The sequence below is a fragment of the Capronia epimyces genome (assembly GCF_000585565.1).
Source record: "Capronia epimyces CBS 606.96 chromosome Unknown aczIQ-supercont1.3, whole genome shotgun sequence".
In the NCBI taxonomy this organism is placed as follows: Eukaryota; Fungi; Ascomycota; class Eurotiomycetes; order Chaetothyriales; family Herpotrichiellaceae; genus Capronia; species Capronia epimyces.
The window spans coordinates 576,408-589,146 of record NW_006912906.1 but is presented as its reverse complement, the minus strand read 5'-3'; the positions used below and the strand labels follow the sequence as shown (position 1 = coordinate 589,146).

At 52.6% G+C, this 12,739-nt stretch overlaps 4 protein-coding genes across 4 annotated transcripts; 3 read left to right on the top strand and 1 right to left on the bottom strand.

Moving 5' to 3' along the window:
- Positions 1–1,153: 1,153 nt before the first annotated feature.
- On the bottom strand, positions 1,154–2,140 carry A1O3_03471 (uncharacterized protein; the record flags this gene model as incomplete). Its single annotated transcript, XM_007733609.1, has 1 exon — positions 1,154–2,140. One exon carries the CDS (start codon positions 2,138–2,140, stop codon positions 1,154–1,156), a length of 987 nt encoding a protein of 328 aa, XP_007731799.1.
- Positions 2,141–2,867: 727 nt separating this feature from the next.
- Positions 2,868–4,425, top strand: A1O3_03470 (uncharacterized protein; the record flags this gene model as incomplete). Its single annotated transcript, XM_007733608.1, has 2 exons — positions 2,868–3,182; positions 3,235–4,425. The coding sequence occupies 2 exons, from the start codon at positions 2,868–2,870 to the stop codon at positions 4,423–4,425; spliced, it is 1,506 nt and encodes a 501-aa protein (XP_007731798.1).
- Positions 4,426–5,040: 615 nt separating this feature from the next.
- Positions 5,041–6,038, top strand: A1O3_03469 (glucosamine-phosphate N-acetyltransferase; the record flags this gene model as incomplete). The annotated part of the gene is made up of 2 exons (XM_007733607.1): positions 5,041–5,395; positions 5,623–6,038. 2 exons carry the CDS (start codon positions 5,041–5,043, stop codon positions 6,036–6,038), a joined length of 771 nt encoding a protein of 256 aa, XP_007731797.1.
- A 5,248-nt stretch (positions 6,039–11,286) lies between these two features.
- Positions 11,287–12,338, top strand: A1O3_03468 (uncharacterized protein; the record flags this gene model as incomplete). The annotated part of the gene is made up of 3 exons (XM_007733606.1): positions 11,287–11,863; positions 11,908–12,064; positions 12,170–12,338. The coding sequence occupies 3 exons, from the start codon at positions 11,287–11,289 to the stop codon at positions 12,336–12,338; spliced, it is 903 nt and encodes a 300-aa protein (XP_007731796.1).
- Positions 12,339–12,739: the final 401 nt, after the last annotated feature.

The window sequence follows — 12,739 nt, the reverse complement described above, 5'->3', positions numbered from 1 at the left end:
TAGTTGTCCGTGCTTCACTTTCACTTCCACTGTCTCAATCACGATCCTTGCCTTGGTTTTGGCAGTGGATATCTGTTTGGTGGTCTCGCCCGCCTGAGTCAATGACGCAGCACATCGGTGTTTTGGGCTGGTTTATTCCCGATGGCTCAAGTTGCTAGTATTTTATAGATATTAGCAGATCCATGGCTTATCAACTTGTGACATACTGGCCACTGGCTGATTCTGCTCCTCCATCGGCAAATTCGTCCGCTTCTCAGGAGCGATGTGTATGTGTCGTACAGCTAGGCAAATTGAAGGCTTTTACACGTCTTGTTTCGGCTGGCGAAGATGTCCTGCTGCTCAAAATTGAACTGATGCCGTGTTGGCAGCGCAACTCCTGCACAGACCAAACAACACCCAGATGGAGGCATGACAACTTGAACCTTACCGTACACTGTGTACAAGGCGTCTTCTTGCATCTGCCTTTGTGGCTCTGCTAATCTTATCATACATGGACATGTACTCCGTCTGTAGACGGCTGTGCAAGGTTGTCTGCTGAAAGTCCGATGCTTCGTCCGAGGCCATTCGAAGATTTCGTATTTCTTATGCCTCCTACCTGGAATCTGGCCCGGTATAGTGACACTCAGCGCCCCAGATCAACGGATTGTGCGTCATCTTGCGTCTGCACGGTGCCATCTGGCACGTACAGCATTTTGTCACTTCTCCGCTTGAACACCATGGGGCGTGCAGTCTGCCTTGTTTCTGCTCCAGGAAGTGGCTTCGGTTGCTAGCGATTCACCGGCGTGTTGTTATCATAGCAGATCCCTGCCATATCCCTGGGGCTTGAATGGTCGGACAGCGCTGACTCCGTCGACCTTTCCATCGCTTGTTGACCATGGATTATGCACCATAGCATGAAGGTCGTGGGGCAGGTCGAGTCTAAACTGCGCCAACATGATTTGCAACATGCAACACGACCCTGTAAGAGATGGATGTACGGACACATTAGAGATACTTCTGGCATTGCGCCCAGTTGTTCTAGAACGGAGAGCCAACAGCGTGTTTGTGATCTAGAGGTACCGCTTCTATGTAGTAGTAGGGTCTCGACTCATCATGTTCACGACTGTGATCGTTCACACTTGATTCCTTTCGACCCGCAATACCCAAGAGATATCTAAAGTGTGCCTTCAACCTCGTCCAGAGGCGTCATGACCTCTTTGATCTTCTTCTTCACCACTTCGCTTGGCTCTTCGTAAGGGCGTCGCGGTCGCAGCATGGCCTCGAGGTCACCTTGTATCCCCGCCTTTTTGGCGCTGTATTGACTAGCGGCATACTTCGTGGTCGCAATACCAGCCTTGGTCGGACTCTCTGCGTGAGCAGCCATCCTCTGCAGGGCCAATGCCTGGTCATGTTTACCGATTGTCCACAAGGCGAATATCTTGGCCACCGTCTTGGGAAAGATGTTCGCAAACGCGGCAATACAGCCAGCGCTCCCCGCGGCCAATCCGCCCACCAAGAAGTCTGACTGCCCTCCAAACACAGCAAATCGTTCAGGCGGGAAGGTCGCAGACAGACGTGTGATTTTGCCCACTGAGCCACAGGTCAACTTGACCCCGACGATATTCGGGTGTTCCTGCGCCAACGCTGCAATGGTGTCAGAGTCAAGGTCGAGGCCATTGCAGACGGCAGGAAAGTTGTAAATGAGGATAGGGAGAGGAGACGCCTTTGCCACGGCGGAATAGAAGTTGTGAACGACTGCGGGTGTAGTCTGCTTGCCAAAGTATGCGCAAGGGAGGACGAGGACGAAGTTGGCGCCAGCAGCGTGCGCATCTGCGATGTACTCGAGAACCTGGGCGGTCGAATGCCCGCCCACACCGGCGATGAGAGGATAGTTTTCGGGAACCGACTTGCGTGCTAATCGTAACAGAGTAGCCCGCTCTTCGCGAGTGAGGAGGAAGGTCTCTGCATTGGTGCCCAAGATGACCAGCCCGGTCAGGCCCGAATTGGCTAGGTATGAGTAGTATTGGCCTTGTTCGGTAGGACGAAGAGTATCAGTGTCGGGATCAAAGAAGGTCACTGCAGGACAGTATACGCCCGGCGAAGGTACTGGGTAGGAATGTGGCGCCGCTGGCGTAGAGTTGTCAGTCAGGGTCGAACCCATGTTGTCAATCGTCCCAGGTCAGTCAGAGTCAACAGAGTGCGCAAAATGATGAGAAGACGGAGTACCTTCTCCCAGGGCAAAGGACAAGACTGCGCCCTTTTACAGTGATGAATATCCCAGGTTTTGTATCTATCGGCAATTCATCGCATTTGTCCGGCCTCTGGCCGATGCGGAGCACAATCACTCAATGGTCTTCGGGCTGGAAAGTCGGCGAACGGCAGAGTGGGATATTGGGTGATATGCTGTTCACGTCCATTGCCAGACAATACAAGCCATTGATGAAGAGACACGTTGAGGTAGGCAGCATGTAAAAGTAGATGGAGGGTTGCAGGTTCTGGCCAGTTTTTACCTGCGCTTCCGTCCCAAGCAGCAAGTATTGTATGAATTTCAAACCGCGGTTTCCCTGTCCCCTCCAGTTCACGCCTGTACCACATCCACGTTTACAGATTCATCTCTCCTCCAAACTCACAGCTCCGTTGAGCTATGGGCGTGTAGGCTTTGCAGCTTTGACTGGCTGTCCTATTGCCAGGTTTCGGTTGTAGAAGGAGACAAAGCAACCTTCCTTGGCCCCGACTCTCTACCTCAGTTCCTGGTGACACCTGTGTGTCAGGCTTCATTATTGTTGGCCTCTGGCTCCAGATATGGCATGACCTTCTCTGAGATGCCTACAAAACACTCCTAGGCTGTCGTCTCAATGTTTCCTTCACAGCAGTACAGATCACTCCTAATGCCAGCCACTCCCTCCAAGGCTAAGAAGTCCAAGACCATTGCTCCAGGACTTTGGCGACGGAGACTTTTCTTGGTCATCCTCATCGCCATTTCAGCTTTTCTAGCAGCAAGCTTCCTCGGCCAGATACGAAACGAAGTCTGTCAGACTTCTTCATTGTTGCCGACTTTTGGACTTTGTCCGGCGGTTTTGGTGGCGATTTGGGATCTTTTCTACCATCTGGGCGGCAATGGACCATGGATCCCGAAGATAGATGGAATTGGCTACTCTGATGCCTTACTTCCAGAAGAGTGTTCGGTCGATCAGGTCCACGTGGTGAGGAAATCAACTCAGCGATTGTGATTGTACTCAATGCTTATGTCGGCAGTTGTCGCGTCATGCCGAACGGTATCCTACGAGAAATGCCGGTGCTAGACACCTCCAGCTGCTAGATCGGCTACGCAGTCCCGAAGTCACTCTCAAAGGGTCGCTCTCGTTTCTCGAGTCTTGGACATATTTCACCGACCCTTATAGCCCAGCATTTGAGAACTTGACTGCCGCTGGTCCCTATGCTGGGACAGTGCAAGCCTTCAATACCGGCAAATCCCTGCGAGAACGTTACGATCACCTCGTCCCAAAGGACCGGACGACAAAATTCTGGTCTTGCAGTTCGCCGAGGGATGTCTTGACCGCCAAATACTTCGCCGATGGATTTTTCGGCTTAAATTGGTCATCAGACGGTTCTGCTCACCTAGAAGTGATCCCAGAAGACGAAGACCGGGGCGCCGATACCCTCACTCCCGGCGATACTTGTCACAACTATACTAGAGATGTGGAATACGGCCATGACCACGGATATCGAAAACTGGACGAATGGCAAAGAGTCTTTACAGCGCCCATAGCCAGACGACTTGCTCAGGTTGCTCAGGGACTGGACCTCAGCCATGTGGACATCTATAGCATGATGGAGATGTGTGGCTTCGAAATACTCGCACGGGGTTCCAGTGCTTGGTGCAACGTCTTTACGCATGAAGAATGGTCGCATTTCGCATATGCCCGGGATCTCCTGCATTTCTACCGAGCCGGACCGGGCAACGCTTACGCCGGAGTGATGGGATGGCTCTGGCTGGACGCTACCCAGAACCTCATGTCGAACAAGTCCTCAGAAGATGTCTACTTCAGTTTTGTCCATGACGGAGACATTGTGCCCGTCATGGCTGCCTTGCAAATCCTCAACGAACATTCGGTTGTACAAGAACTGCCTAGCAACCGGATGAAGTGGGATCGCCGCTGGAAGACAAGCGACGTGGTGCCAATGGGTGGGAGATTGGTATTGGAAAGAATCGCTTGTGGAACAAAATTCCAGGCCAGCCCCAAGGAACACTTCATAAGGCTCTTTGTCAACGACGGCCTGATGAGATTTCCGGGGCTGCCCTCCATCAACAAGATCAAGCATGCGGTCCGGCTGGCGGATTTCCAGAAGTTCGTTGCCTCGAGGAAAGACTTCTTTGGGGATTTCCGACAGGTGTGCAATCTGTCTCAGGACGCACCTGACAAGATCACCTTCCTACATCAGTAGACACGATAGATGAGCGCTTATAGCCAGTTGCGCGACCGCCACCGAAAGGAGCTGTGCAGATCTTGCCGCAGCCGCCCCAAGGGAGTAGATAGGTCAAACAAAGCTATTTATTTATAGCTAAACTGTGCCTGCGGCTGTGCCTGTGCCTGCGGCCTGACCGAGGCTGTCAGGATCGTCAAGAATGCAGGGTCAGACTTTCTGTCTGCAGGCTGCGACGCCAAAACAAATAGTGTCTAAGCTGACTTCCGCATCTGACACCGCAGGGGCCAACACTCTGGACTCAACGATGAGTCTCGGCTTCCCAGCTCGATACTGATCGAGACTCTTACGTGCCTTTCCCTTCTCTGTCTCCAGTCTCCAGTCTCCAGTTCCCTTGTAATAGACGCAGGCGAGTTAGAATCGTGTGGTGGCGCGGCAAATCCTCAACAACACCTCTCCCTTTCCGATTCAGGGATACCAATAAACATTGGAACGACCGAAGCTCATTAAACCTACACTCTCTCATTTGCACCCTTCATTTCCTTCATCCTCGGCTTTTCAGGAGACAATTGACCTCCGAGCAGTCCCATAACACACCAGGGGCCGTCAACCAGTCGAGTCTGTCCACAGCCAGCCATGGCAGACCTTCAAACTCCCACCGAAGTGTCCCTCCTTTCGACCTCGAACCCTTCGACCGAATCCGCGGTTGCCCATGAGAAAGAAGCAAGCACAAAAGTTTCCCTGTCCGAAGTAAGGATAGACTCTACTCCCACGTCGACGGTCGCGAACGGGACGACATCCGCCGTCACAAACGGTGCCAGCTCCAGACCAACATCAACACCAACACCGGCACCTATATCGGCGCCGGCAGGAATAGAAGAATACGATGACCCGCCGTTATTCTCGCCGTCGCTGATCGGTGACGACGTCTCCTCCAGTCTACCCGAGGGCTACTCGATCCGACCACTTCGACGAAGCGACTATTCTGGCGGTATGTGCCCATATCCATATCCCTTGGCTTGTCTCGCATGGTTACGTGGCGATGTGTGACTTGGTCCTGGCCTTTGGAGCCTTCAATCGACTGTATTCATGCCCTCATACTATGTGTTGACGTTACTGTGTCCCTACCCCTCCAGTCCGACTTTGGTGTTTCCTGTTTCCTTGGCCTCTTGCCAATCTGACCTCTATATTCTAATACTTTGATGTGTGCACCCATAGGCTTCCTCCCTACTCTACGAGTCCTCACGACGGTTGGCGAGCCGACACTAGCAGAGTTCAACGCACGGTACGACTTTATGGCTAGCCGTAACGACACATACTACATCCTAGTGATCTGCGACACGACAGGGACGGTGGTTGGCACGGGGGCCGTGATTGTCGAGCGCAAATTCATCCATAACATGGGGCTGGTCGGACACATCGAAGATATCGCCGTCGCGAAGAATCAGCAGGGCAAGAAGCTTGGCCTCCGCATTATCCAGGCGCTCGACTCCGTTGCCGCAAGGGTTGGCTGCTACAAGAGCATTCTCGACTGTAGCGAGGCGAACGAGGGGTTCTATGTCAAATGCGGCTTCAAGCGGGCGGGGTTGGAAATGGCCCATTATTATGAAAAGGCTCCCAAGATGAATTTATGAGATCCGAAGGGGCTGTGAGGAATTAGTTGTGGCGAGAAAAGGGGGGACGCGCGGAATACTACGCCTCAGGGATCCAGGACTGAATATAAAATCTGGTCGAGCATAGGGTTTCCAAGATACATCGCGGTTCGTGGCCGCGTTCCGGTAAGCGGGATGGGAGGGAAAATGGCCCTCATCAGTGCGGTCGGATCTTTGACGGCGCTCGACGCGTCCACAGGCTTCCAAGTCGAAACACAGACGTGGATATAGATGGAGCCACTAGAGGTTTCGGCAGAGGGTTGGGTTCAAAGAGTCAGCAGTGGTAAGATTTACGCTTTGAAATAGAGCACAGAGTACTCCGTACTCCATACTACTACATGGCTTCGGACACGCTCTCGGCCACCACCGAATGCAATAGACTATTCTACTATTCTACTCAGCCGTGGAGAGCCTCAACACTGGCCAGCGGGAATGCAGGGGAATGCCAGAGGAATGCCAGAGGAATGTCGTTGAAGGACTCAAGTGGCGAAGAGGAAGCGGTTCTCGCCAGATGATTTGACGTCTCAGGTTCGTACCGAGCGTCTTGTCGATATCGAAGATTTCTGTGGTGTGGTGGGCAAGGCTGCCTGTCAGGGGTCTCGATACGAGGACGAGCTGACACTGCATCAACGTTGGGTATTGCTGTCGCACCAGGCAACGTTGGAAACCATAGATGAAGCGAAACAAGTTATCCGTATCACTGCATTAATTGGAGTCCTCGACGAGGTCTAGCCGTGTGGTCTTGTCCTCTGACCTAGGCTCAGGCCCCAGGCTGCTCTTGCAAGGAAGGGCCTCGGCCAGCATCATGTGTGCGTCGTGCGCCTGTCCCGAATACGAACTCTGATATTAGTACGTAGAGCCACCCGATGAACTTCACCATAATACCCCATCCATCTCTTCTGACTATATGCGGACGACACTCCTCACCCACACCATCTATCCACCTCCTTAGATCCTCATAAGCCCTAGAAGATAGTTCTAGGGCCATGAGACAAGCTGGGGCCCACGTGACTCACCATTCTAGGCAGCACTCAAAGCGCCCGTAAGAAGATAATGAGGACTCCTATCCACAGCAGCCTGGACTTTTTTGTAGTTTTGGGCGCTTCTTCCATCATGACACCGTATCTGTTGGACACCCAAGCAGTGCTGTAGCGGCAATAGACGGTTCGTTTCTTAAGCTGACCCGCTCAACTTTCGGCGAGCACTCCTGGAGCTCTTGATGCAGCCTGAGGGCGATCAACTGGCTCGCCTTGACGGAGATTCAACGCCAACCAAGTCTTGAAACTTGAAATCTTCTTCGGGCCGACGCTGTGTAGTGTCGTTGTGATGTGAGTTTGACTAGGCATCTCTAGAGGGCCAAACATCGTGATCGTGTCTGTATTGATTGGATGTCCGTATTCGGATAGGCAGAAGCTTGCCAGAGGATCTCGTGAAACCCGACTCAGTTGTTCGCAGTCTGGTGTGATCACTTCGCTCACTCACTGGGCCAATTAAGGAATGCTGCCATTGTCGTTAACACCATCATCATTATGGCTCCCTCGGTGGGCTGGCACAGTCCTGGTACATCAATAGCCTGAATTTCTAACATGTCCGGCTTACCCGTATCAGCAAAGACGAAGGCGCCGAGGAGGCCGACCGAAGCGTGTGGAGCTTAACATTGGGCATCTCTGCCTACGCGATCGCTGGATACTTGCAGAATCGCCGAACTCAATCCGGTCGGCCCTATTCCGAGTCATCGTAAGCCGGAGGCTCACCACCCACTTGTCCTGCCTGCGCTTGGCTAGACTGGGTTGTATCCACACAAGAGTCTCGGAGCTCGTAGGAAGTCCTGGTCACGATCTAGAGGCGGCCAAGAGTCAACGGCCGATCTATAGGCGCAACAATGGGCTCTTAACGGGGTGATCTCCACCACCAACACCACTCCCATGGTCAAGGCAACCTTGGGCGCCCAGTCCCTAGACTAGCCCCCGGGTGTGTTCTCTCGGGACTTCGCTCATCTGCCTCGGAATAGGAGGGCGAATATTGAAGCGATTTCGATATCGATACCAGTATCGAAAGATAACGCTGTGGACGCCTCTTGCGACGACTTTGATGCGGACCGTAAATACTTGGTTCTGGTCCGTGCGACTTGCGTGGATGAGTTTGTCGGGGAAGAGCCTAAAAGTGGCAAGGTGGCGTTGGTTGGATTTTCATTTGCCGCCATCTGAATCAGGTCTACTGTTTTGAGTCATGGGTCGCCGGCTTCCTCGTTGTGTGCCTCCCTGCACGTCCTCTCCTCGATGAGCAAGCCAGCGCCACCATCACGGCAACAGTGCCCTTCCTTCGGGGGCGAATCAGGCTCCCAGTGATTGACGATTACGCGGGGACATGACTAGATGGTCCGTTTGGGGTCCGCCGTGCGTTGTCGGACATCAAGATTGGTTGTGCTTCGTTGGTTTTTGCTTTTGCTACTCGGTGCTGCTTCTCTGCAAATATACGGAGTACACTGGTTACACCTGCTTGTCTTTGTCACCCTCCAACTCTTCCCAGCAACGTAAGGAGGAAGCTTGAGGTCGGTCAGGCGAAGACTGAGATTTATCGGGTATCAGAAGCCCGTCGGTGTAGAGCAACGGAGAGAGTTGTTTAGTGATAGATCACCAGGCAATCAACGAAATCTGATATAATGTCGGTTTCAACGACACTCAGATATGGACATGGTATGTCACCTGTGTCTATTTCCTGTTGTACAGGTGTCCCCCTGCTGGCAAGAGACTTTTTTTACTGGAAAGCAGGCGGGATAGGTGCAAGCCCGAGACAAAAGACGTTTAGGAAGAAGTAATCGGGATTAGGTATACAGGCAACCCAGCAGTTTCAAGGCAGAGCGTACTTTGTAGACGTAAGTGCTGGAGACGATGATGCTCCGAATCAATGCCTGGAAGAATGTGTCAATTAGTGTGAACATAGAATGTCCTAATCGAGGACTATGCCATCACCTTTCAAAGTTGGATACTATTGCATGCCTGGCTGGGTTGGTGGATGTTCAACTGGAGCACTGGAGCCCTGGAGCAACTGGAGAGGGAAGGGTGGTGGGCGATGGATTGGATGGTTTCTGGGCTTTGGGAGGCGTTCGATTTTCGCTGGCTTCGCTCCTTGAGTCATCCGCTGATCTGAGCGGCGCAGGCGCAGTGCAGTGGCGAGGTCGCCGCCCAGCCCGTATACATAGAGCCACCCTGCAACCTCACCACCAGCGCCGGAGTCCGTTTCTACCGGCGACAAAGATGAAGCACTCCATGGATCGCAGCAGAGGCTGCTGGCTACTTTATAGTGCCGTTGTCTGAATACATTTCTGCCTTCAAGGCTACACACAAGGACCCAGTCCTGTACTGCACAGCAATCCTATTCCCGTAAGCACTCAGCACTCCTGACCGCGCACCTCGCCACGGACAACATTGAGACGGACTCATAATGAATCGAACAAAGAAACTGACTCAACTCAACATGGTTGCCTACAGATCCTATACCTTTGTCCCTATACCAATTTGGCCACCATATTGGAGAGAACAGCCGCTTTTGTCACCAAGAGTTGCAGACCTCAATCGGCTGACTCCCGATCTATACCATCCTTGAAGCCTCGCCATTCACTGTGCCGGCACACCTTCACCGTCGAACCACGCAAATTTCACGGTACTTTTCACCTGTGCTAATTGTCAACTCGTCTCACCACAAAATTCGTCCCAAACAAACTCGGTTGAGTGCCTGAAAGTCGGCCAGCGCCACCCAGCACTCGCTCGCACCTCCATCTCTCCACTCCATTACAGTCATAAAACAAAATCCAAGTCCAGCCATGAGTCTGTGGTCAGGGTCATACATACTAGAACTACCGTCCGTCCGTCAAAGCCCACCGCCAGAGTTGCAAGCTGTTTTGGTAAACCTACACCAGGATTATCTTGAGATTGACGAGCATTTGTATATCGATATCTCCCTGCGCGAGTTAGTTACGGCTTAACTCCCGCGTGGACATCGATCTGGTGCTTGTCCTGATCAAGTTGTCTTGACAACAGGAACAGTCAAAACTTGCATTCTGACTTGCGGTGGGTTTGCGGCGCAATCCCTTGCAATCCTTCGGTAAGACCCTACTGCGCTCTACATTAAATAGACTTTCCTAACGCACTGCCAGGTCATTCTCACTGGTTCTTTCTACATCGGCATCTCTATTTACCTACGTGATCATACTGGTTTGTAGGAGCTCTAGTCCTTCGAAATTGGGGCGCAGTCTCCTCGCAACCAAAAGAAGATGGGCGTTAGAGAGGTTGTACACCTCTCCAACCTCTATCGCCCCCAAAATGTGCAGGATTCAGTCTCGGATTGGCTCCGATCCGGCTGTCGTGAATTCTACAACACGGAGAAAGTCTCCGATTCTACCTCGCTCCATGGTCGGTCTACATTCACCAACGACGCCGACCAAAGCAGTGTCGCTACTGTTGACGATAATGTGAGCATCAGCGACTCAGCGCACGAGTCATACTCAACTGAATCATCGTCTCATACATCATGGACCAATGCGACTGATCCGGTCGACGTCTTCTCTGACGAGGACGAGAAGGAGCACGTGCAGCAGCCGAAGCCGTGCCAGGGGTCTCGGTCATCGATTGAACCTCCAGAGCACTTGCTCAAGGGGCTACAGACCTGTGAACCGTCCACCTGCTCCAGCCTTCCCTCTTGCCTGAGTCACAATGTCTCGAACAGCCTTCGACCACGGGCCTCTGACTCGTCCCAAAAATGTCCCGAGACCAGCGTCGACCCTCGCATGGTCGACACTGCCGCTGGACACCATATCCAGAAGTTTTCTCTTCGCAGATCATCTTGCTCAGGCAAAAATCTACTCTCCCCACCGAAGCTCAAGAGAGACACTGATGTCACTGATCAGTTCGTGTCTCTTCTCATTATTTTTGCCACAAGACTCATTACTGCCATTTGGCCACTGTCGGCCTGCCCTCCTATGATGTCAACCTGCTTCAATGGCGCTGGCGTACTGCCTTTGCGCGTCTTCATCCAGGAGACTCTGCGACGGTCCAAGACTAGTTATTCGACATTGCAGGTCGCATTGTATTATCTAATCTTGCTCAAGGCAAAGCTGCCTTGTGCTGACTCCGCAAGAGGACAGCAGAGTGCACAGTCTAGTGGGGAGAGCTCAGCAAGATCTCAGTGTCGTGCAATGCAATGTGGGCGTCGGATGTTCTTGTCAGCCCTCATGTTAGCCTCCAAGTACCTACAGGATAGGAATTACTCCGCCAGGGCTTGGAGTAAAATATCTGGCCTCCGCAGCAGTGAGATCAACGAGAACGAGCGAGAATATCTTCTCAAGATTGACTACAACCTGCATGTCCCCAAGGAGTTCTTCGACAACTGGAGCAAGATTGTGCTGGCTCTGAGCAAATTGGCCAAAGAGCTGCCACAATCCCGATGTCGGTCATCCCCAAACTACGATTTTCGCCATCCTGGTAGTGGCACGAACGCGATCCTGGCTAGCATGGTCTCTGAAGTCGACGTAGGCCATCCTGCCGAGGAGACTATATTTTCAGACCAATGGTGGACGGATGTGATTCAGAAGCTGGAACCTACTATGGTCAATGATCCGGTGCTCGTGAATGACTTTCTGCGGAGACATCTACCAGAAGACAAGACCGATCAGATCATGTTCCCGCACTTCACCAAGCAACCGAGCAGGGCCTGGGATACTCTATCGTCGAGCCCAGACCATGTAGGCCAAGTTTACGACATGAACTTCAGTGACACTCTGAAGCCACGGAGCGCGGAACAATGCAAAGGTCAAACTCCCCAGACTACCAAGACTCCCCAAACTCCGGTTCAGACGAGTCCTGCGCGAAGCTCTGTCTTGCCCATGCAGCCGCAGCTACGAAATCTTCCTACTCCACAGACTACTCCCCGGCTTGCAGACAAGTGTCCATGGTCAAACAATTCCAGCACACCTTCTCTCCGTTGTTCGGCTTCCGTAGACGCCCTGCGGAGTATGCGAAGACAGTGCATCGCGAATGCCAACTTGGAGCGTTGCCCTCCGCCACGACCTAACAGCTTTGGTTTGCCACCTGTAAGATCCCTGATGCGTCCTGCAGAGACAATTCAGGAGATCCCAAGCAGGTCCACTACTCCTTCAACCTCCTCCCCAGCATCGGTTGCCTCAGATTTTACAGTTCGTACATCAAGGTCCAGGTCGTCATCCATTTCCTCGAATTCATCGTGGTCATCCTTGGCCTCGGCAGTTCCGCGACTGCGGATTGCTAGCGGTGGCTTGTCCAGTTCTCCTCTCGCGCAAGTGTGTTCGTCATCCGACCGATACTGCAAACCTATCTCAGGGGAAGACTCCAAGTCAGCCGTCTCAAGCGACCACATCAGTGGAGAAGGTTATCCCGCCATTCAGTCAGTGATTCCGGCCCAAATCCATGACCACGGTTATGGAAGCGGCGAGGAGTTACGAAACAAGTCATCTAAACATTACCCGACGACAAGTTCTGAAGTCAACGCCGTCCGCGTCCTCATGTCGCTATCCACACAATCTGAAACGCCCAGCCAGAGCGCGACACCGACGCCACAACGACGCCGGACGTATGGTGGGGATGACCATCAACATACAAACGAGTCCCCAAGGGGCCACAAGAGAACATTATCAAAGACTGAGTGCAATC